The sequence below is a fragment of the Vigna unguiculata genome, chromosome 4 (assembly GCF_004118075.2).
Source record: "Vigna unguiculata cultivar IT97K-499-35 chromosome 4, ASM411807v1, whole genome shotgun sequence".
NCBI lineage: Eukaryota > Viridiplantae > Streptophyta > Magnoliopsida > Fabales > Fabaceae > Vigna > Vigna unguiculata.
Window position 1 is genome coordinate 17,998,568 of NC_040282.1, and position 24,126 is coordinate 18,022,693.

The following is a 24,126-nucleotide window of genomic DNA, read 5'->3' on the forward strand; positions in this document are numbered from 1 at the left end:
TTTTCAATTGGTGAGATATTGTGCAAAAAAGGAGTAGGGTTGCAATTAATGAGGTAAGTGACATGTTGAAGAGCAAAGCACAAAAAACTTAAAGGAAGGTTGAATTGAAAAAGTAATGCGCGAGAAACATTTAAGAGATGTTGATGTTTATGTTCAAGTATGCCATTTTGTTGTGGGGTTTCAATGCATGTAGTTTGATGGATAATTCCTTTGGAAGAGAAATAAGCACACAAAAAATTCAACACCATTATAAGTACGTATGACTTTAACAAGTTTATGAAATTGATTTTCCATTTGAGTAATGAAATGAATTGAATAATATGAGAGTGTGTTTCAACTTTGGAAAGCATGAGACAAATTCAAACACAATGATTGTGATCATCAACTATTGTTACAAAATATTTGTGACCAAGCATGGATGTAGTAGAGCATGGACCCCAAATGTCCATATGAAGAAGTTCAAAAGATGTAGTAGCATGTGAAGTACTCAAAGGAAAAGATAATTTGTGTTTTTAGCATGATGATCGCTACTCAACGAAGAATATGTTTGTTTTATAACTTGTAAACGGGTAGGGGAAAGGTGACTAAGACAAAACTTCCACAAATCTATAAGTATATTATTACATTAGGGTTGAACTATGGTAGTGTGAACTGAACTATCAAGTGTAGAAAGGAAAACTAGCATGTATAAGCTAGAATTTACATCAATTATTCCAATCTTATGTTTGTTGTTTGTGTCCTGTATAATGCAAGAATGAAGAGAAAATATTAAATCACAGTGAAGAGAATTCACACGTTTAGAAATGGAAATGAGATTGAATGTGAAAGTAGATATATACAAAACATCGGTGAGATAGAATGGAATAAAATGAACATGTCCTGAGTGGGTAACATAAACTTGTTCACTAGTGGGAAGGTTAATAATGAGAGGTTTAATAGCCTTGAAAGAAGAGAAATTACTTAATGAGGAGGAAATGTGATCAGTAATCCATGAATCTAATATCCAGGTAGTTATGGATTGGAGTGAAATTTTACTTGAAGAAGAGGAAATAGACCATATCTAATTGACATGAGATGAAGACATTGTTGAAGTGACATTGTTTAGTTATTATATTAGAGCTAGTAGTTCTTGATATTAATGTGGAAAGAAACGAAAATCTTGAGTCTTAGAAGCCTTTTTATTGATCATTCCTCGTGACAACACCATTCTCAATCATAGTATTGTTAATCACATGTTTTAAATCATGAAATTTGTGGCCATGGGGAAAATCGTGCTTACGATAGCAAACATCGACAATGTGTCCTAATTTTCAGTGATGAGTACATAATTTGCCACCACGAGTGTATATTTAGGGTTCTTCAAATTAGGAAACTCATGTTTGCAATAGAAAACGTTCTTCGTATGCCTAGAACGACCACAATGGGTGTAGGAAACCGTGTTAGCGGCATCAATCATCGAGTCAGAGGGAGAACATAATGGGAGTGATGAGCTGGCATTCTTATTGAACGACATAGGAAAATATTCTAGAGATGGAAGGGAGAGGATCCATAAGTAAAATATGACAGCAAACATTACTGTATTGGTCATTTAACCCTCGTAGAAACTACATTCCTCGATCTTCAATTTTTCGTTGAGCAAGAAGAGGTTATACCTTGCAGCAACACTTACTATGACAGGTACACACTGGGTCTGGATGAAAATTCTCGTGTTAATCCAACACAACTCTAAGTTTGCAGAAGAAGTCAATGATAAAGAGATCACCCTATTTCATCAATGATACCTCATATTACAAATCTGAAACATGTAAGAGATCTCCTTGTGCATACTATGATTTGAGATCCTTCCATATATCTTCGGCGTTGTCCAACCAAAGAATACTGTGATGGATGGGAATAGAAACATAATGAACGATCCAGAACACAACCATGTTGTTGCAACTTTGTGAAGCGTTACGCAATGGATCGAAAAGCGGTGGTGTCGATGTAGTGCCATTAACAAACTCAACCTTATTCTTTGCACTGAGAGCAATAAGCATAGATCAACTCCAAGAATGATAATTTGTGGAATCAAGGAGAGAGAAACCAATGTTGTAGCTGGATTCTCATTAGGATAAAGGTAAAGATAACTATGCACACTAGGTGTTTGATGATCGGTCATAATGACAAGTAGGGAAAGAAAAGGAGCGGAGCCAAGCATATCCCTAAAAGATACGGGCCTAATATCATAATAAATATAACAATTAGAGAGAGAAAATATAAGAATGATCAATGAAAGCTCTACTTTATTCTATTATGAGATGAGGTTTATATGTACAATGTAGGGTCACACAGGAAAAGAAAAATATGTAAAACTGTAACAAAATGCTAAAACAAATTCTAAGAGAAAGTTATAGCTAAGAAAATATACTGTAATATATTTATGAATTATGGACTGTGTTAAAATAATGAAAGTGCATGAACAAATAGTTTAATTTGAATAGTCTCTTGCACCCCACAATTGCTAATTGCATCCCACACCATCAAGGAAAGACTCAATCGGTGTATACTAATGTTGTTATGCCGCACCACTGCTATAGAGAAAGAAGAAGAAGAGATGAAGAATACTACAAAGGAGGAAGAAGAGAGAAAACGTGGAGAAAAAACTCTTTCTGAAAACACATTTCATGAAGGGATATTTCGAAAAGCTTGTTCTAGAAGTCTGTTTTGGAAAGTTTATTCCAAAAATATCATTCCAAACAGCTTGTTCTATACTGCATTTCATGCATTCTAGAAATTTGATTGTGAAAGTCTTATTTTGAAAATCCGAAATGCTTATTTCGAAAAGTTTGTTTCAAAAGGTTTCTAGAACGTATCATCTAAAAGGTCCAAAGTCCATTTTATGGTGGGTAAAATGATTATTTTAGAAATTTGATGGAGTGTGCAAGGAAATTGTGGGGTTCAGTGAGTAAACTCTGAAACCAAGAGGAAGAAAGTTGCAAAATCATGGCTCTTTGTGCAACTCGGTCCTTGACTTTTGCATTTTTTCCTGCCTGGAAATGCATAATGACGAAACTCTTTTAAGAATTATTTTTTAGAAAAAACTATGCGTTCTGATTCACCATTTAGAATTTTTTTTTAAATATTCCTGAATATATATATATATATATATATATATATATATATATATATATATATATATATTCGAAACATTTAATTTAAAAAATACTTTTAGATTTAAAAATATCTTTAAGAAACATCTCATTTGAAATATAAAAATATTTTTTGAATTAAATGTTCTGAAAATTATTTTCAAATTAAAAATACATTTTAAATACTCACTCCAAAATATATATTTTTTTAATTTTTTAGATTGGATATTTTAGTATTTTAAAATTTAAAAACACCTCTCGGAACATTCAATCCATCAATAAAAAAAATTAAGAAATGTAAGAGATGTAGATATTTTTATTATAATTTTATTGAGAGGTGATTTGGGAACTACTGCTTTTATTGGACTGCAGGAAAAAAAAATGGGTGCAGGAAGCGGAGGAAAGTTGCAAAATCTTGGGCCCAATCATCATTGACCCAAAATGGAAAAATCATGACCTAAAACAAAAAAACTTTTATTTTGGAATAGTAAATTAGTGTTTTGAGAGTAAGTGCAATTTATAACCCTCCATAATTTAAATAAACCCTAATTGTTTTCTTCTTCTCTACCACAGTTGTTCCTCGCACTATTGAACCTTTAGCCAGTGACTGGAGCCGCATTCATGCTGTTGTCGTGTTTGGAGAGGTAGGCATAGTTAAATGTGAGTTTCCAGAGGTGTTAGTTAGTTTTCGTAAGGTCATATATACGTTTTTTTGTTAACATTTCAGGTTCATAGTTAGAAAAATATTTCGGATATGGAAATGTTATGCAATCTATTCTTGAATTTCTTTTTAAATATTTATATTTTAAAATGTAGAATCCATACTATTTATAATAATATATAAAAAAAATACTTTCTTGTATCCACACCTCATTATTTTAATTTTATTCTTAATTATTTTATAAATAATATATCTAAATTTAATTTTTTTTTGTGATTTTAAAAGTTTCTTTTATATATATTTTATTATTTTAATTTTACATTTAAGAATTATTTTAAAAATTAATTACATATTTTTATTAATCTTAATTTAAATTTTTATAAAAATTAAAAAAACGAACATGACAGCTCATATATTTTTGTTGGTTAATTATAATCCAAATTATGTGAAAATATAAAAAAACACAAACCCAAAAGATCTCCAAAAGAAAAACCAAAAAAGGGCTTCTCCCTACACCCCAACCCTTTCTCTTATACCTCTAACACTTTATTTAATTTCAGCTTTGCCCATAGTAAAAAGGTAACGAAGAAAGAGAAAAATCAGTAAAACCCATACACCCCTACAACCCTGCACCCCAAAGAGAATATGCTTTTCCTGGAGCCTTGCACCCCCAAAAAAGAATCTCCTTTTCCACGTGAATTTGACCTAATAGTGCGGCGGATTCCATTTAAAATTATTCTCATCCATTCTTTGCCGTTTCCTTTTGTATTGGAGTAGATCTGAGCACCAACAACCAGCAACAAGCAGTTCCGTCCACATTTCATCCACACTCCATTGGCATCAAATCCAGTTAAGTTTTTCTCAACCATTGATTCATATTTTTTTTTATTTTTCGTGAATGATGAACCTGGTTCATGAACCTAAACGCGGTTGTCTGCAATATGTGCCATATATCCATCTTTTAATCACTTTAATCCACAACCCATTTAATTTGAAGACCCATTTTATTTTTCAATTCAGTTTGCCATTACGGATGTCGAGATCCGTTTCAACCCATTGACTTGCGGATGTCGACATTCGTTTCAATTTTTTTTTTGTTTTGGTGCATTGTGAATGTCGACATCCACTTCAAAGTTTTCAATTTCGGATGTCGACATCCGTTCAGGTTTTCTTTCATTTTGGTGCGTTGTGGATGTCGACATCCGCTTCAGAGTTTTCAATTGCGAATGTCGATATCCGTTTCAGGGTTCTTTTTTTGTTTTGGTGCATTGCGGATGTCGACATCTGCTTGAGAGTTTTCAATTGTGGATGTTGACATTTGTTTCCATTTTTTTTCTTAAGTTTCAGTCTTTTTACATTTTTTTGAAATTTTTTATGCATAGTGAGTTTTTTTTTGTATCATAGATAACATTATGGAATCTTAAATTGCAATTAATTTCTGGATCATTGGATCGTGATTGTTATGAGTGGAATGCTGGAAATTTTAAAATTTGAATTTGAGAGATATTCTTGTTTCTTGGTGATTTATGTTTGCTTACGTGTTGTTATATTTTTTGTTACTGAAAATTTGAAACTTTCAATTATAGATATGGTTAGGACACGAGGTAATTTATCTAGACGCGGTTCACATGATGCACGCAAGAGTTCTGCACAAGGTGCTGCACAAAGGAGACCGACCGCTTCAACTGGTAAAAGGGGTCAGCACGAGGCTGATGTTGTTGAGGATGATGTTGTTCAGCATGAGGCTTCCAATGTTGCTCAGGACGAGGAGCAGGGGATTGGTAATGATGGTGCAGGATTTTCAGGTGGTCCCTCTGATACATCTTTATTGACTCGGTACCAGAATCATGTTGCACGTATCATATGGGAGGGTCAAGTTAGTAAGAAGTTTTTATAAATGTTTTATTTTATTATTGTTATGTATTTTTATTGTTTTATGTTTCTTTTTTCTTAGGATTGAGTTGTGAAACTAGTCTCCCATATTAAAAAAGTGAAAAGATTTGGACGTCCTCACCCTTCTGTTCTCCCTTTTGTTGTAAATTTTGGATTATCACCTCTGTGCGATATTTTATATGATTATCCCGATACTGGGTTAATCTTGGGTTTCGTGGAGAGATGGCATCCTGAGACTAATAGTTTTCATCTACCAATTGGTGAGATGACTATCTCTTTAGATGACATGTGGTCGCTCCTTCATCTTCCCATCACCGGAGAGTTTTGTTCAACTAAAAATCTTGAATATGAAGATTCAATTCAGATTATGATGACACTTCTTGGTATTGATCGGGCTATGGCTTCCGATGAGTTAAATCATTGTCGGGGTGCACAGGTTAGACTTAGTTGGCTGAGAGACCTCTATAAGAGTTGTTGTGATAACGAGCTATGGGAGTTTGATGCACGTGCATATCTTTTGCACCTTGTAGGGTGCACCATATTTGCTAATAAAAGCGTCATTTTTGTTCGGACCTATTACTTGGAGCTGATTAGAGATCTCCCTACATGCCGTAAATATGCTTGGGGAGTTGCTGCTCTTGTCTATTTTTATGAGCCGTTAAGACATGCTAGCTTTGCAAATACAAAGCAATTAGCTAGATATCTACCTCTTTTACATGTACCCACTTATATTACATTTATTTGAATATTTTACTTATTCTTTTATATCACAATAGTTAAATGAAATGCTATTTGATATAGAATTGGATATACGAGCACTTCCCTGCATTGGGAAGGAAGTAGTTACGTGATACATATGTAGAGACTGAACCTCGTGCAACACGTTATGCCACTGGATGCGTTACTTCCACTATAGCTGATATTAGAGTCCAGTTGGATGTTTTAACATATGATGGAGTAATTTGGTGCCCATATGGAACACATAGAGCTGGTAGACCACTTGTTGTATCTGCCATGTTTTCTGGCTTCCTCAAGCTTGGTATCCTTGTTCACCGTCATCTGTCGGAACATGTGTTACGACAATTTGGGTTTATGCAGCCTATTCCACGACCGCCAAATTTCCTTTCTATGGTGGGCTTTGCTACTATTGATGATCGGTGGAGACGCTACAACCAATTTGTCGTAGTTCAGGTGGTCCCTACGCCAGCTCCATTTTCATGTGTGGATGGATATTTGTAGTGGTTTAGGAGGGTCTCCCATCCCTACATTGTACGCGGAATTAAGGACGAGCAACCCAGCCTTGTGGTTACGCCCTGACTTCATCGAAATTTGCTAGATGACATGCCAGTTTAGATGATGAAGGATTATCTTGTTCCTTTTTAAGATTATTGAATATGGTGTGAGTTGATTAAGAAAGCTAAGCGAAATCCCCACTGGACATTAAGATAGCAAGCAATCTAGATGTGAAGGTTCCTTTCACAAAGCTCAAGAGAAGAAGATGATGGATTGATTCAAAACAAAAAGGAAATGGAAAGCAAATAAACCATAGAAAACAAAGAACAATTAAAGGAAGAAGAAAACATAAAATGGAAAGGAAAGAAATGGTAAAAATGTGAGAAGCATGCCACTACAAGGCTAGGCTAGAAGCCATGGCAACCTTGAAGATGAGTGGATGTGTGCCGCCACTTGCTATGCAAGATAAGGCTTAAAAGTATTCACTCCCAAGGGAGGAAACTCTCACAAATGGTTGAGACACAAGAGTGTTTTTACTTCAAAATGTTCAACCCTTTTACATGTCTAGGAGCACCCCTTATATAGAAGAGTTTAGGGGCCTCTAAGCAAATAAAAGATACTTAAGGATGTCTCTACAAAAACCTAACCCTAGCTTCTAGAAACTAGGTCAAATAAGGTTACAAAAATGAGAGACAAAAGAGCCAAGTATGGTGTGTGCAAGACTAATTTCGTTCTAGCACAAAAGGAGACAAAGAATGTGTCTCATATGTCTCCAAAAAGGGGTCAAAGTGTGCTAAAAACAAAGGAGACCAAAGGTACATAGGTACACTTGCTTCATGCCTTTTACTTTATGCTTTATGCCTTTGCTTTACTCTCTCCTCCACATCATTTATGCTCCCCAATCACCATGCGCCACCTAACATTGCTTTCTTACTCCTAATTAACCTACAAAGCAAATAAGCATAGATTAGCATGTTGGCTTAAGTCAAGTCAACTATAGTCAACAAGTCAAACCTAGTCAAAGGTCAACAAGTCAACTAAAGTTGATTCAACTAAGTCAACTTAGGGAATCAAAAATAACAAACACAAATGAAAGGGATGAAGGATTAGTGAACTTCCTTTCTAAACATGCTTAGTCTTCTTAAGCATGTGCCTCCATCCTTGGTTGGGGTCAATCCTTCATCATCAGAGGACATTAGAGTCATTGTAACATCCCTAGTGAATATTACTTGATTTATATTAAATAAATATATAAAGAAAACAAGCGTCACAATCTTATTAAGTCTCATACTCGAAAACTACATAAGTTTAAGATTTAATGCGACAAAATTTTAAAAGTAATTAAATCTAAAGTTTTTACAAGTTCCAATAACACTATAGAAACACTAATAAAGTCCTAGCTCTATCCCAACTAGCCCTCACTTTGTCTCCTTAGCACCCTCGGCATCACCTGTAACACGATCTGCTCCCGTGTAACAAATTACACGATCATTGTCATTCACAAACAGAAAGGGTGAGCTCAAAAGAATATAAACATATATTAAATACATAATATAAAACATAAACACCCAATTACATTCTCAGCATTTGACCCTATTCACATCCTTGGTACCCCCACGACTCTTAAAACCTCCAATTTACTCAGCAAAATTAGCCATGGACTTAGGATTCATGATGCTCACACAAACCTGCCCGCTCGTGGTCCTGTCTTTACGAACCTCCCCGCTCATAGTCCTACTCTACGGACCTGCCCGCCCGTATTCCAACACATGTGATCCACCAGCTACGTACCTCCTCGCACGCAACATCTTTCAACTGTGAGCACAGAACATACGAACCTACCTCGCTCGTATCCCCACAGGAGAGTAATTGAGTATGAATCTCCCCGCTCATACCATCACATGTTAAACACCATCCATGAACCTACCCGCTCATGGCACAGCATCTCCTGATCCACGTTTCATCAGTGCGTACAAACAACACACACAAACTGCACTAAACACGTTTGGGCTAGAAGCCTTAGCTTAAGCGACCAGGCCTGTCTCGCTTAGGCTAAGCTTCCTTGCCTGAGCGAGCGTGCTAAACTGGTTTACCTGCGAGGTCTCGCTTAAGCGAGTCTCTCCTCGCCTGGGCGAGATCGCCCTTCGTCTAAAACCCAAACTCTCACCTAGGCGGCAAGTTACCACAACACCAAGTTAAAACGCGAGGTCTTGCTTAAGCGGGAGCCTCTCGCCTGGGCGAAACCGTGTCGCCCAAACATCATCCCCCTTGCCTGCACGAGGGCCCCAAAACAAAATCTCACACCCTCAATTTCTCGCTTAGGCGAGAGGTATTCGTCTAAGCGAGTTAATAGGTCGCCCAAAACCTTGACACTCCGCTTGAGCGAGTAGTTCGTGCAGAAAACACAACTTTCGACTCTGCAACTCTCGCTTAGGCGAGCCTGGCTCGCCTCTCGCCTGAGTGAGATTATCAGTCTGGTTCACTGTTACACGCACGCAAACACCCAAACTATGCCAACACCCCTTTCCAAAATTGACATTCAATCCCCTTTATCGTTCCAAAAGTATGAACCTATTTTGGACCCCAAAATTTGATCCCAAACGAATGCAATTGAATCATAGTCACATATAATACCCAAAACTCCATTATTTCCAATATGCGCATACAAGAATGATATGCCCGTACATCAGCCAAGGTTCAATCCAATCACAGAAAGCATGTAAATTTGATGACAAAGAGACATATAATCATGCTTAACACTGCAGTAATAGAATCAATACAATCACAATAATTTCTCACACAGAGGAGCTCCCCTAACTTGGAATTTTCGTGGTTTTTAATTGGAATTGTGCCTCTTCCCCTAAAGTACCAATGCTCCCTCTTTGGCTTTTCTCAATTCAGCTCTCAATTGCCCTAACACCCACGGTTCTCTCCAGATTTTCGCACCCCTCTGCCTATACCAAAATATAGCTGCCAAAACCCTTCCTCTCACCTCAATTTCACCTTATATAGACATCCTACTAGTAGGTTTAAGTGACAAAACGAAAAACTTAACTTAATGGTGATTTATTTGTTATTCAAGGCCCATGATTTAATGATTTTTCAGCCCCTTTGGCTGCCTCTTCTACTAGGTTTCCTCCACCCTTCCACATTCATACCATAATCCATTATTTAGCAAAAAGAGAATTAAAGTTGGGTTACCAAGATTCGAACCCATACCCTCATAATACAAGGTCAAACCACAACCAACAACCCAATTAACACTTTATGATAATAAGCACAGATATAGTATTACATTATCACCTACTTTGCTCTCACATGTTATATAAAAAAAATAGTAATAAAACAAACATCGGATAATTAGCATACATAGGACTTGAACCCAAGTCCTTTCAACATAGCTAAGTACTCTCAACCATTTGAGCTAGTACTTTTTCACACCAAAGCATTCCGCATTAAATGCCTTAAAGGCATCCATTACCCGCATTTATTAAATAATTATTTAATTAACTATTTAATTTTCTCAGGTCTTACAGTCATCATCTTCTGGTTTATTGGTATGTTAGAAATTTATTTGTTCATACTATTAATAACTTAAATATTTAACATTATGTTGGTATTATCGCAGAGTGCCATGAAATGCATTGTCAGTGATCTTCAACAGATGATAGATTGCAGAGATGTTAGTGAGGGCACAATTGCTTGGGATTGTACGCATGAGTTATTACAGATAGCTCGTGATGCAACAGAAGAGGAAGAGACTAGAGGAGGACGTAGTGTTCGAGGACGATGACCATCTACATCTGGATAGTAAATTTACCTTATATTTGTATTTGATGTTAGAACTTACATTTTTATTGGATTTTATATTAAGTAATTCCATATATGATTATTAATCCAAACGTCTATTTTGTTAGCAGTAAGGTCAAAATACATTTGTCCCTTGGCCAGAGGAGTTAGTATTTTATATATTAGAAAAATAATTACAAACGTACTTTTTAAAAGTACATTACAATATGAAATTTCCTAAAACAAACTACAATAGTCAAATATTTAATACAATTAACAAATATCAGTCTTCCATAACATCTACATAACTACGATCCACTCCGTGTAATTCTACAAATGCATGCATTTTATTTCTATAAAATGATGCCCATGCCTTTGCCTTTGGGTAACAATTGCTAGATGATATGATATCCACCATTGGTAATGGACAACCTTCTTGTAGACGAACCTATAAATATGTAATTAGTCAATAAAGAAATTAAGTGCTTTGAAAAAAAAAAGAAAGAACTATAGCTACACAAAATGAGAACCATAAACATGTCCGATACAAATTAGTCGATGTTGACTTTGCGTATAGGTGGGATGTATGAAGTGGAATATCGTCAAATTCTGAATCGACAAGCACACGAGGATTACATTATATCGATTAGCAATCGCATACCCCATGTCCGGTATAGTCATCCACTTGTCTCGATTAGCCTTTATAATTAATTAGATTATAATCAAACAAAATCATAAAAAATTAATAAATAAGTTTTAACATTAGTGTATAGAAGTCATACCCTGATGGTGAATGAACTAGCAAAGACTTTCTTAGTTCTTCAGACGATCATAGCCTCAACTAATGTTGCATATTCATCTGCCATTGACTAAGTTCTTTGTACAAATCATGTCTGATTAGAGGCCATGACTCCTCACCATACCCAACAATGAGCAATGCATCTATACCCACAATGACCATCAACCACTACATCCACAACATCCATTATGTAAGGCTGAAAAATAGGATTGAACTGTTCTAGCATGGGCATTTTCTTTTCTTGAATTACACCTTTGGCCTTCAACTTGTTTTCTGTTTTTGCAACACATGTGTCTTGTCTGATGACTCAATGAAGGCGTCAACATGCTCAAAATATAAGGGATCACGTTTGGTTGACTTCTTTGATCGATGACTTTAGGTGCACCCTTCGTCTTAATTTTACTCGGGCGGCAACATCGATGTCATCGAAGGGCAAACTATGTCAAGTAATTTTTATTTGATGGTCACTTTTCCTGCAATGTCAACTTCTTTGAAAATGATTAAGCACCAAGATCAAGCTCTTGAATAGATAATTGGCCTTCAGGTTGTGAAGAGAACATATTTGAGAAGCTCAACCTAGTCCACATGACATGAATTTCTTGAGAGGAATCATCTTAGGGTCATATCGTGCTAATTCACAAGCATATGGAAGACCATAAGTTTGTCTCAAGAATGCAGCACAACGACTAGTATCGAATCCAATTTTCTTAACTCTTTCTAACTCTGGAGCAAGGAGTTCTAAGGCAAATTCTAGAAACATATACCACTAATCTTTATAACTCAATGCCTTGTAAGAGTCACTCATAAGATTAAGACTTCTTTCAAAAGACGCCTTTATTTCGTTATGTTGCAAGATAATAACGTTGTGAATTTCATCCCAACACGAACAAAGGTCTCCATACTACTTCCAAGAACTTTCTTGAGGCTCTAGTGAGCAGACTCAACCCTAATACAATTTATACATGGAATCATATAAACCATTAATAAAAAAATGAATAAATAAGATGCAAACATATCTGTTTGATGTTGTATTCCCTAAATGCAAACTTGTTCGTCATGCCTTCACAAAGTATTTCTTATAAGGAATGATCCACGAGTCATTAACATATTCAAAGAATAGAGGTCATGACTGGCAAACAAGCTGAAGATGATTAACACAATCGTTAAACTTAAACTCATCTTCACAGTCCATAACATTCTCTCATGCTTGCAGCACAACATCCCATGCATCAATAAAATTCACTAACATTTTGCACTTTGCATGCATATTTTTCTGAATATGGAATGACATAGAAGATGATAACACTCAGGGAACACAATGCCAATAACATTCATTAAAGTCAGATCCCTGTCAGTTACAATGACTTGTGGACCATCCTCGAACGTCATAAACAAACCTCTTACCCTCTCAAGAACCTAAGTGAAATTATTTTGATTTTCACTTGATGAAAATGCAAACGCGGCTGAGAAAGTTAATCTTGTTGACGTCCACCAACAATCTCAAGCAATGACAACCGATATTTGTTGGTTTTGTAAGTACTATCCATTAAGAACACAATATTGAATGAATTTAACAACTTCACAGCATCAGCATGGGTCCAAAACAGATCGCTAACCACCTCAGATTCATCAATACATATACTAAAATGGATATAGTTATTGTAAGACCCGGGAAAATTAAAAAGTTATTTAATTAATTATTTAAATAGGATGGGTAATGAGAACATTTAAAGTAATAAATGTGAAGAACTATGACGTGGAAAAGTACTAGCTCAAGTGGTTGAGAGTACTTTAATTGTGTGTGAGGACTTGGGTTCGAGTCCTATGTGTGCCACTTGGGTGTTATTTAAATTATGCGTTTTTGTGTGTTTATATATTGAATGCGTGGGGATGATGATAAATCCTTAGAATTGTAGGAGTCATCATGAAACATGTGTTGGTTGAATGGTTTGGCCTTGGTTGGGGTATGTGCATGAGTGTGGGTTCAAACCTTGTTGAGAACTAACCCATTTTTCTTTTTGCCAAAATTTCGTTAACATGAATATGAAGGGGTTTAAGAACCCTAGCAGCCAATGAATAGGTAATTCAAAGGGCTGGATGCATCATGTGAGGGGACTTAATTAACCATTAAGCTTTATTTTATTTAAATTTCCGTTTAGTGGTAAAAAGGGGTAATTAGAAAGGTAGTGAGTAAAGAAAAGGAAGAGAATTAGCAAGAGGAGGGGTATTGAGACAGGAGTGTGAGCGTTGGGTGGAGAGCAGCTGGTGTGGGCGTATTGCAGAGAGGAGTTGGAGAGGAAGAACGGTGTGACGGGTGCAAATCAAGAGAGGAGGAGGTTTTGCTTCAAAGCACACTCACCAATTCGGGTTTGGAGCGAGGATAAGAGGTAAGGGGAGTTGCTTCGCGTGCTATTATTCGTATTCACCTTATTATGTCTTGTGTGATCATAAGTGCATGAATTCTCTGCCTGGTGTGTACTGTTTTTGCGTTTTCTGGGTTCTGCCCAGAAACCGCCTGGCGGGCATGCATGTGCCGCCAGGCGGTTCATCAGTTTGTGTGTGGATTTGGTTCCTGATGGCTTAAACCGCCTGGCAGGGATGAATGTCAGCCAGGCAGTGCGACAGTGTTGCGTTTTCTGTTAGGTTTGCGTTTTGCACAGGAGCGTTGGGATTTATGATTGTGACTGTATGCGTTGATAGTATGAGTTGGTTAGAATTGGGGTCTGGTAAAGTTTGAGAATACTCCTTTATAATTTAACATGGATAGGGTTGGATTATTGGTATGGGTGGAATCCGAGTTGAGTTATTAGGGTTCATAGGGTGGACGAAATTGATGAGATTACGTCAAGAGAAATTGGGACAGTAAATTAGGTGAGATTTATTGGGTAATATTGTCTGTGAAGTATGGCTTGAATTCTGGATAACTTGGCATATCACGAGTACAGCAACCTGGAGTTTCTTTGGGTTCTGATACACCGCCCAACGGTGACTAGCTTGCCGCCAGGCGATAACGGGAACAGTGGCGTATTTAATGTTGTTTTCGGGTGGTTATGAGGGAAGAGGCTAAGAGTGATATTGGAACTTAAAGAAGGGCACTGTAAGAAAAAAATGCACATAGGTAAGTGTGTATGGTAATGGAGAGTAGTTGATGGGGTGATTACGTGACAAGTTCTTGATAGTTGTGTTGAGTAAAGGAAGAGAGTTGGATAGCATTAGTTGGTGAATTAGGAATGGAAAGCTTGGAATTCTGCCTAAATGTTGTTAAATATCTTTAATTATTGGTTATAAGTTTTAAGTGTTTGGGAACTTGTGAGTTTAAACATAAGTTATGTGATTAGGTGAGATTGCGTGGAATAAGATGCATGGTAGTGCAGCGTGAAATAAGTATAATGAGAGGCGATTTGATAATGTTCCTAAACTGCAGTATTTGATAGTGAATGGCGTGCCTTGTTATTGTAGTGATGATTAACTGTGATAGAGGAGTGAAATAGAGTGTCTAAATGCCTTTAGTTAGGTACATGGGCTATACATGGGAAGGTGTAGGATTGGAGAATTTATAAATTCTGATAAGACAGTTGTGTTGTACGATCTAGGACATGCTGGAATTGTGAAATTTACCATTTTGGGTGCCAAATCAGTAGCAGGAAGTTACTGGTATGGCGCCTGGCGGTCTGTTGATACCGCCAAGCGATAGGAATCACTGGGAAAGACTCCTGCACCGCGTGGCACCTGGCGGCAAGGGAGTGCTCTGCCAGGTGGCATTGGAGAAACAATGGCGCTGGAAGAGCACTAGCGCCTGGCGATGGGCAGGTACCGCCAGGCGGTCTGGGCCTGTTTCGCCGGGCGGTGTTGGCTGGTGCGCCAGGCGGCCGTGCACCAGGTCACGAGTTGTGTGTGTTGTTTTATAGGGCAGGACCACGAGCGGGCAGGTGCGTGTGAGCATCATGTTCCCGAGTCCAAGGCTAACAAATTGTATGATTTGAAGACTGATAAGTCTTGGGGTTAAGGTCTTGGCCAAGAATTATATATAATGAATAAGATGGGTATATGATCTATCTTGTGTTTTATATGCTTGTTATTTTATTTTCTCAGCTCACCCTTTCTGTTTGTGTGTGGCGATGATTTTGTAATTCGTTACACGGGAGCAGATGTTGATACAGGTGGTGCTGAGGATGTTCAGATGGCGGAGTGAGGGCTAGCATGGGATTAGAGCTAGGATTTTCTCTTATATGTATTACTTTATGTTTTATTATAAACACGAATAATGGGAACTTGTAACATTTGACTGATTATGTTATAAGTTTTGGCGCGTGCGCTCATGAAATTAATTTTTCCCGCGTTGGGATTTTTATCGAGATGACTATTAATGTAATTATTTCTTTTATTATTTATTTTTAAGTAATATTCCCTAGGGATGTTAGAGTTATCACGTTCCAACATCACCATCAATTGTTGTAACTTGGTCCTTGAATCTTTTAGTGATTGTTTATACCTATATCTTGCATTGTATACTTGTTTCATAGTTGTCACATTACACTCATCTTTTTCTTTGAGAGTGAATAGTATATTTGTAGGTTATACTTGACTTTTAGTCATACCAACAAGCAACGAGTGTTCAGTGGACTTCAACCTACCCGCATAGGGGTGACCAACTAGAGTAGATGTGACATCATGATTATGGTAACCACATTTTATGTTTAACACTCACATTTTCTTGTCCCAGATAAACTCGATTCTGCATCACATTTGTATTTTCTATCTTTTCCACCTCTTTCACAACCTAATAATACATGGGTTTTTCTTCCTGGTTGTCCATTATATTTAGGGTTAAATATGTTTTTGGTCCCTCAAGTTTTAGTGAATTTTGGAATTAGTCCCTCTTCAAAATTTTATATCAATTTAGTCATTCATCTTTAGAAATACGTGGATTTGGTCCTTCTTACCAAATTTTGTTAAGTTTATTTGACATTTTAAATGCATTTTATGATAATATTTGAGTTAACATTAAAGTGAAAATGAGTCAAAGATGTAAACAATTCAAATACTATCATAAAATGCGCTTGAAATGTCAGATAAACTTAACAAAATTGGGTTAAAAGGACTAAATTTACGTATTTTTAAAGATGAAGAACTAAACTGGTCGAAAGTTTTAAAGAGGGATTAATTCCAAATTTCACTGAAACTTGAGGGACCAAAAATATTTAACCCTTATATTTATCTAATCATAGAATAATAACAACAAATCCAAGATTAAAAGCAACCCCTCTAACCCACTTAATTAAATCTTCACGTGTTGGGAAGATATCATTAGTTGTAAAGTGAGAGGTATAATCTTGTTCGCATATATCATGAATAAAAGCAGAAAAGTCTGACATCAGACTAGAATTTACTTGAAAATCCACTTGAGAATCCAAGAAACTCAAATAACTAAAATGATGATCACCATAATTATAATAATGACTTATAATAAAAGAAAATATTGTTTAGGAGAGATATAAAAACTTAAATGGTTGAGATATAAACACGAGCATATATAGGTAGGAGATCTTAAAAGAAACAACATAATACAAAGTTTAGTGGCATGTATATTATCCCACTTTGCTTCACCATTTTTGGTGACCTATCATTCTAGTTGATTACACTATTGATATTGCTGTCGTTAGGCGATCAAATTACCACTACTTTAGCAACTTCAGTATTGCCAGTTTGTAGTGAAGAAAATAGTTAGGGTTAAGATAACCCTGAGTCGTCTCACAACGAATACGGAATTGATCTCAAATATTTGATTCTCAAAAATGCAATTAAAACTAGCAACTATAAAAATAGGGGGGTTTTGATATGCAAAGAAAATGACACGGAAGATTGTAAACACAGTAATAGTAAATAGGTCAATTCCACTGCTTTTTCTAAATAAGATTCTTCATTGGTTATCTAGAGATTATTGTTAAATTAATTATTGTTGTTGATTTACAAATAAATCAATGTAAAGACTCAATTCATTTGTTGGCATCCTCACTTTTAATCAAATTACAGTCTCAATTAAAAGTGAGAATTGTTAGATTGTCCATAGTAAATTTAATCAAAGTACAGTCTCAATTAATTTTACTATGCCTAATCATGTCTATTCCTTTGTTTCTTTACCAAATAGAAAACTTAATTAATCAAAGTAAAGTCTTGACTAATTTTAGTTAAAGTAATTACCTCTAATCAAATTAAAGTCTCAATTATTGGCAAAAACTTATTTAATCAAATGAAAGTTTCTAAACAAAATCAAAGTAAAGTCTCAATTTAATTTAAAAACCTTTTAACTCATATGATTAGCATGCATGTAGATTTAAAATCATTATTTTCTATTCAATTAAGAAGCAAAGGACATAGATAAACAAAAACCACAACAATAATCAAAATAACAAAACATATAAATTCATCTAACCTCAGAATCCAGTTAAGAAATTACAGTGGAATCAACCCTAAAAGCTTAGCCCTCCATGGCTTTGATGGAATACATGATGATATGAAGGAAAGAAAATAAAAGAAAGAATGAGAGATGTGGTGGAGACGGTATCTGCCAAAACCAGAGAGTTCTAAGTGTTTAAGCCGTCAGTTGTAAATTGTCAATCCTTCTGCTCCCTTGAGTCTCTTTATATAGGCTTCCACTGGACTTTGGGCTTTATCTGTCAGTTGCTAAAATCTTTTATTTTTATTTAATTAATTAGCAACTTAATTTCTGTCAAATTTCCAATTCTGCCCCTCTCATTTAACCATATTTGCAGTTTTGACCAGAGTTGACTGCATACTTTGACCAGTTGACCAGAGTTGACCAGTTTGACTGTCCTATCAGATGCTGACACGTGGCAGTGCAGATTCTCTCTCCAGAAATTAGGGTTTCACTCTCACACTCTTCTCCCTCCCTCGTGACGGCGCGGTGCTCCGACGTGGTGGCTGCTCCGGCGAGCGTGGCGGCACTGCTGCAGCTGTTATGGAGATGGTTCGACGGAGGTTTGCTCGTCGCTGCTGCTGCGTCTCATTCACGGCGCGGTGGTGCGGTTCTCAGCGTCTTGGCTGCTCGAACAGTTGCAGAAACGTTGCTGGTCACGGTGGGTGCTGCTGCAAGCAGTGGCTGCCATTGCTGCTTGTTCGAGATGCATGTTTTCGTTGACGAAGATGGTGCGTGAAGGCTGCTGTTGGACGCGAGAAGAAGATGGTGGCGCGCCAGTTTCCATGGCTGCTGCGTGAGGAAGAAGAACTCGCGGTGGCCGTTCGCTTCAGCAGCGTTTTCCGGCGTGTGTTCGCGATGCGTTGCAGACGGTGGTCGGAATTGTTGCTGCTGTGGTGTGGAGAAGGTGCGACGCGGAGTTTCTGCTGTTTCCGGCGAGTTTCAGTGGTGGCCGGCGAGGAGATGGCGGCGGCGGCTGCCATGGTGATGGAAGGAGAGGAGAAAATTAGGGTTAGGGTTTTGGGAGATGAAGATGATGACGTGGCAGCCTTCCATTGGACAGCTTGTTAGTGCAAAGATTGTTGCCACGTGGCTTGCTTTGGTTGGCTAATTTTAAGAGGTGGGGATTGCCACATGGCATAATCTGGTTGAGTGGAGTTTAAGTGGTAGGAGGGGTGCAACTTAGTGAAAACTGGGGGTGCAGAACAGGTTTTTGTGGTCCACTTGAGGGAGGAGTGTGCAAATAAAATCTGGGGGTGCATTTAGCTCCTGATTTATTCTTTTTCAGAATTTCTTGATTTTGGACTTATTTTGTAACTTTGAATATTTTAAAATCACACTATTAATTGACCAAAAATAAATTCCAGCTGCATTAACAAACGTTAGAATATCCAATAATATTTTATGCAACTAAAATCAATTTTTACGCCACTTTTACCAAACTTACTCAATAAATCCAATAATCACAAATCTTAATTAAATCAATCTTTAAGCACAGAAAATTCAATTAAATCCCCAAATTTAAATATTAAATGAGGGCAAAAATTTGAACTCATCAACTATGCTTAAACTTTAAATCAATAACTCTTTAACTAATAACTCTATTCATTTCAACTACTTATTTACTTGCCAAACCCATTCCTGCTCCAACACCATGAAACCAAGATAATTATTTTCAAAAGGGTCTTAATACTATAGCCATGTTATTCAGAAAAAGGTCAAAAAATCGTGTCTGGTGGTTGAGGTGCAAGATTAGATTAGAAAGAGTGTGAGGAGGTAGATGTGGAAGATGAAGAAAATGGTAGTTTTGGATTTTTTTTCTCTTCTTGAAAAAGGAAAGTAATTAAAGAAGGCGACAAATTGAGAAAAGGTAGTGAAGTGGGGAAAAATTGAAAAGAGGGTGAAGTTTGATATGTATATCATATGTGAGGGAGGTCCTACAAAATTAAGATTAAGGAAGGGTTAAGTTAGGTATTGAGTTGCATCTGAGGATGTGAGTGTATGAAGTGGATGTCCCGTAATACCAAAAAAAAAAAAGGATACGAAACAAATGTCGACATCTGCAACACAACTGTTTGAAGCGGATGTCGACATCCGTAATACCCAAAAAAAACCAAATAAAATTGTGAAACGGATGTCGACATCCGTAACTCAAAGGTCTGAAGCGGATGTTAACATTCGTAATAACAAAAAAAAAATGAAACGGATGTCGACATCCGCAACTCAAATGTCTGAAGCGGATGTCGACATCCGTTATACCCAAAAAAAAATGAAATGAATGTCGACATTTGCAATGCAACTGTCTGAAGCGGATATCGACATTCGTAATACAAAAAAAAACAAATATAATTGTGAAACGGATGTCAACATCCGCAACTCAAAAGTCTGAAACGGTTGTTCACATCCGCAACACAATTTTCTGAAGCAGATGTCGACATTCGTAATACTAGAAAAACAAAAAAATTACGAAACAGATGTCGACATCTGCAATACAATTTTCTGAAGTGATGTCGACATCCGCAATTGTCACAATAGTATATTTCAAGGTATATAAGTGATAACAAAGAACATTCCAGTCATAACAACAATGGGAATATGATTAAAATGGGAATGAATACTAACCAGGAAGAGAATAGCTTTGAAGAGCTTTGAAAAGCTTTGAAAGAGTAATGAAATAGGACCACCACTCAGACAGCTTGAAGCATAGATGGAGCTTGAAGTACCTTGAAGCAGAGACCATTGGGACCACTGGTGAGAGCTTGGATCAGAGACAATGACCAGAGGGAGTGAAGAAAAATATTCGGAGGAAACGAAGAGAGTGAAAAAAACAGAACGGGAGGAAAGTTAGGAGGTGCAAGCTCAAGCAGAAAAAAAAAAAGAAAAAAAAAGAGGACCTGTAGCATAGTAAATTTTGGTTTCATTGCTTTCAATAAAAAAAATCGTAACTATTGAATGTAGAGGAGAACGGTTGAGGGTTCAGGGAGAAGGCACCAACCAAAAACTCTCCTATACATTGTTGTCTCCTCCCTCCCACGCTCCCAACAATCCAGCAACATTGGCGGACTCATCTCGCACTCGCTGCAGTAGTCAATAGGAGGGGTAATTTGGGATTTATGAGTTTTATGAAGGGTGCAGAAAAAAGAAGGAAGGTGCAAGAAGAAACAGCCAGAAAAGAATCACCAATTTCTGCTAAATGGTTACCAAAACCTTAATTTCAACAAACTCTCTCAAATGGCAATTCGAAACATCCGCAACAATCTCAGTTTCATCTCAATTCCTCCCTCTTGTAATTCCACCTTTCAGTTTTTTCTCTTCTGCTCCAACACCCCACCTTCAAGTTCAGCCACACCCCTTCTTTCTCCTCCCCGCTTGTCAAGCTATTTGCTTTTCTCATTTGGGTGTTCCACTCTTTGCTCCCCCAATCACCCTTTTGCGCGTTCTTCAACTTTTCGCTCTAATATTGATAATGGGCACTCGCGCTTCAAACTCAATTTGCACTTTCACACTCGCGTGCATTTTTGTACGCGTACGTGTACTCCTTACTTGGTTAGGCCTCTTGCTACTTCAGAGCAGGTTTCTCAAATCATTGCACTGATTCGTGATGATGGGGATGATTTGGGATCCAAGTTGAATAGTATGAACGTGTCTTTGTCTGATGCGTTAGTTGTTGACATTTTTCAGATATTAGCCACCGAAAGAGTGTCAGCATTGCAGTTCTTTGATTGGCTTAAAGGTTCCGATCCTGATCTTTGTTGTAATCCGGATATAGGTAGCTTGTTTGTTAATAACTGTGGGTTGTTGGGGAATTATGAGGCAATGGTTCCCGTTTTGCGTGGATTTAGCCTTAAAAGGGTGTTTTTGGGAATGAAGGCTTTTGGGTTTTTACTGGATTTAGGTTTAGACAAGGATTCTAGTATGGAATGTGTGAAAAAGATTATGGCCGTGTTCATTGAGGTTGGCGGGGTTTATCAAAGTTGTGGAGTTCAGTTGTTGATAGAAATGTTTGGTCTTTCAGGATCGTTTGAGATGGCTGAGTTTGTGATAAGAACAGATGGGAGGAAGGTGAAGAACTATCATGTGTTAATGAGGATAATGTGTAAGAGAGGTGATTGTAAAAGAGTAGAAGATTTGATTAAGGAGATGGAGAGAAGTGGTTGTGATATCAATGCAAATACGTTTAATTTGCTACTCAGCTGTCTATGCAAGAGTGGTAAAATTGATGAAGCTTGGCAAATGCTTGAAGCTATGGAGAAAAACTATGGTTTAACTGATGTGCATAGCTTTGATATTCTTATTAACACTTTTTGTAAGAGGCGTCAGTTTGATTTGGTTTTGAAGCTTCTTGATAGAATGACTTTGAAGGGTATTGAACCAAGTATTTTAGCTCATGCTGCGATAATAAAGTCGTATTTTGAATCAGGAAAGTACGAGGAAGCACATGCGTATGTGATTGGTTCTGCCGATAAGCTTAGCTATTCTAGCAATGCAAACTACAGCTTGCTTGCTACCCTTCATTTGAAGAATGGGAATGTGCTGCTTGCCAGTAAGGTTCTTTCTGAGATGATGGACAAAGGTCTTAAACCTAAATTTTCAGCATACAGAAAAATTAGGACGCATCTCGAGAAGAAAGCTGAAAAGGACTTGTCTATGGAATTATCAAAAAGATACTTGAGCTTGATTGAAAAATGAAGAAAGATTCTGGATTTTACATGACCAGCTGCTGTAATTCCATTTAGTGTTTGCTTAATAGTTGCTCTACATACTGAGCGGTTCAGTTAATGACGTTTGCTTCTGCCATTTTTTGCTGGGGTTTGTACTACTCCATTGCAGGTATTGATTTCCTGTCGTGAGATAAATTATATCCTTTTTATGATCTTCTTGAGATGATGACAAAAACTCACCTCAAGTGGTTTGGTCATTGCTAAGTCTCCATTTGCACTTTCTTGGGATTTCTTTTACTTTTATTTCTTTGTTTTAGGACAGATTTGGTTTTCCTTCAATAAGTTGTAGTTTTTCTAAATCTTTGTTAATTTGGCATTCTTAGTTAGATTTTTGTTAGAATTTTTTTTTATTTTAGGATTTTCAGAAAAAAAAAAAGAAAAAAAGAAAGAGATGCAGCTGAGAAGAATCTTTGGAGTTGAATGAAGATGTTGACAGCAGCTGTGGTGCAGAGAATTGGAGTTGAGCAGTTTTGAGCAATCATTGAAGAACAACTTGTAAAATGCTGAACCTGTTAAATGACTTGTTGCTGCCAATTGAAGACTTCCTCGGAACCTGCTGAACCAACACACAGGCAACCTGCTGCTGCCATGTCAAAGAGAAAGAAACACTTTGAGTTCAAGTAACGCCACATGCGCTGGTCTGTTGGATTGGAGCTGAATAAAGGAACTTGAAGACTCAATTTACCTGCTGACCTGCTAATTGAGTTACTTGTAGTATTAGTTAGTGGTAGTTAAGTTGAACCAAGTGTAATCATTACTTTTGTTACCTGTTGCAACCAGTTTCTCCAATTGTTTTCCAATTCGGATTTTCACTTCAGCCTATATAAGGCTTTGATTTGATCTGCCACAGTTCAGACATACAACACACACAGTTCAGACATACAAATTTAGTTTTTAGTTCTCAATGTTCCGTGTACTTTTCCAGTTCCTTACGGGTTATTTTCCAAATTTCTGAAGATGTAATGCTGTTCCAGAACTGAATTCAATTCAAGTTAAATTGTTATTCTCAATTGCTTCTTTCTTTCTTTGTTTCTGCACTGTTCTATTCATTGCTAATCATCCTTTACTATTTTTTTCCCATTTTCGTTTTCGTTTACGATGCCTTCAGTTCTCTTTGTTAAAGCTGAATTAGAAAACCCAGAACATAATCATTTGCGTTCACAGCATTGCATTATATTAGTTGCAATTTCTGATTGAAAACTGTATTCTAAGTGGTCTAAAATGATCTTCTTGTTCCAAGAGTTCAGAATGAGTACTTGGCAGTCAAGAATGAAGGTTGAATGACCATGGTTGTGTTTGGGTCTCTCTGATTTCAGAAATTACCCATTTCATCTTCTTTTCTGTTTTACAAACCCATTTTCTGCTTTTTATTTTTAAGTCTGTTTTTGATTCAGAACTTAGTCTTCAAGCTGTTTTTGTTATGCGTTTTGTGTTTCTATTTTCTGATTCAAGTTACATCTCGGAAT

The 24,126-nt window shown here is 36.9% G+C and overlaps 2 protein-coding genes across 2 annotated transcripts; both read left to right on the forward strand.

The window, feature by feature from the left end:
* The first annotated feature begins 4,375 nt into the window (after window positions 1-4,375).
* LOC114181720 lies at window positions 4,376-10,850 on the forward strand. Its single transcript, XM_028068253.1, has 3 exons — window positions 4,376-4,638; window positions 5,376-5,665; window positions 10,544-10,850. Exons 2-3 carry the CDS (start codon window positions 5,378-5,380, stop codon window positions 10,706-10,708), a joined length of 453 nt encoding a protein of 150 aa, XP_027924054.1. The 5' UTR covers window positions 4,376-4,638; window positions 5,376-5,377; the 3' UTR covers window positions 10,709-10,850.
* Window positions 10,851-20,581: 9,731 nt separating this feature from the next.
* LOC114182475 (pentatricopeptide repeat-containing protein At5g46100-like) lies at window positions 20,582-23,670 on the forward strand. Its single transcript, XM_028069352.1, has 2 exons — window positions 20,582-22,769; window positions 23,017-23,670. The coding sequence occupies exon 1, from the start codon at window positions 21,171-21,173 to the stop codon at window positions 22,626-22,628; it is 1,458 nt and encodes a 485-aa protein (XP_027925153.1). The 5' UTR covers window positions 20,582-21,170; the 3' UTR covers window positions 22,629-22,769; window positions 23,017-23,670.
* The last annotated feature ends 456 nt before the right edge of the window (window positions 23,671-24,126 follow it).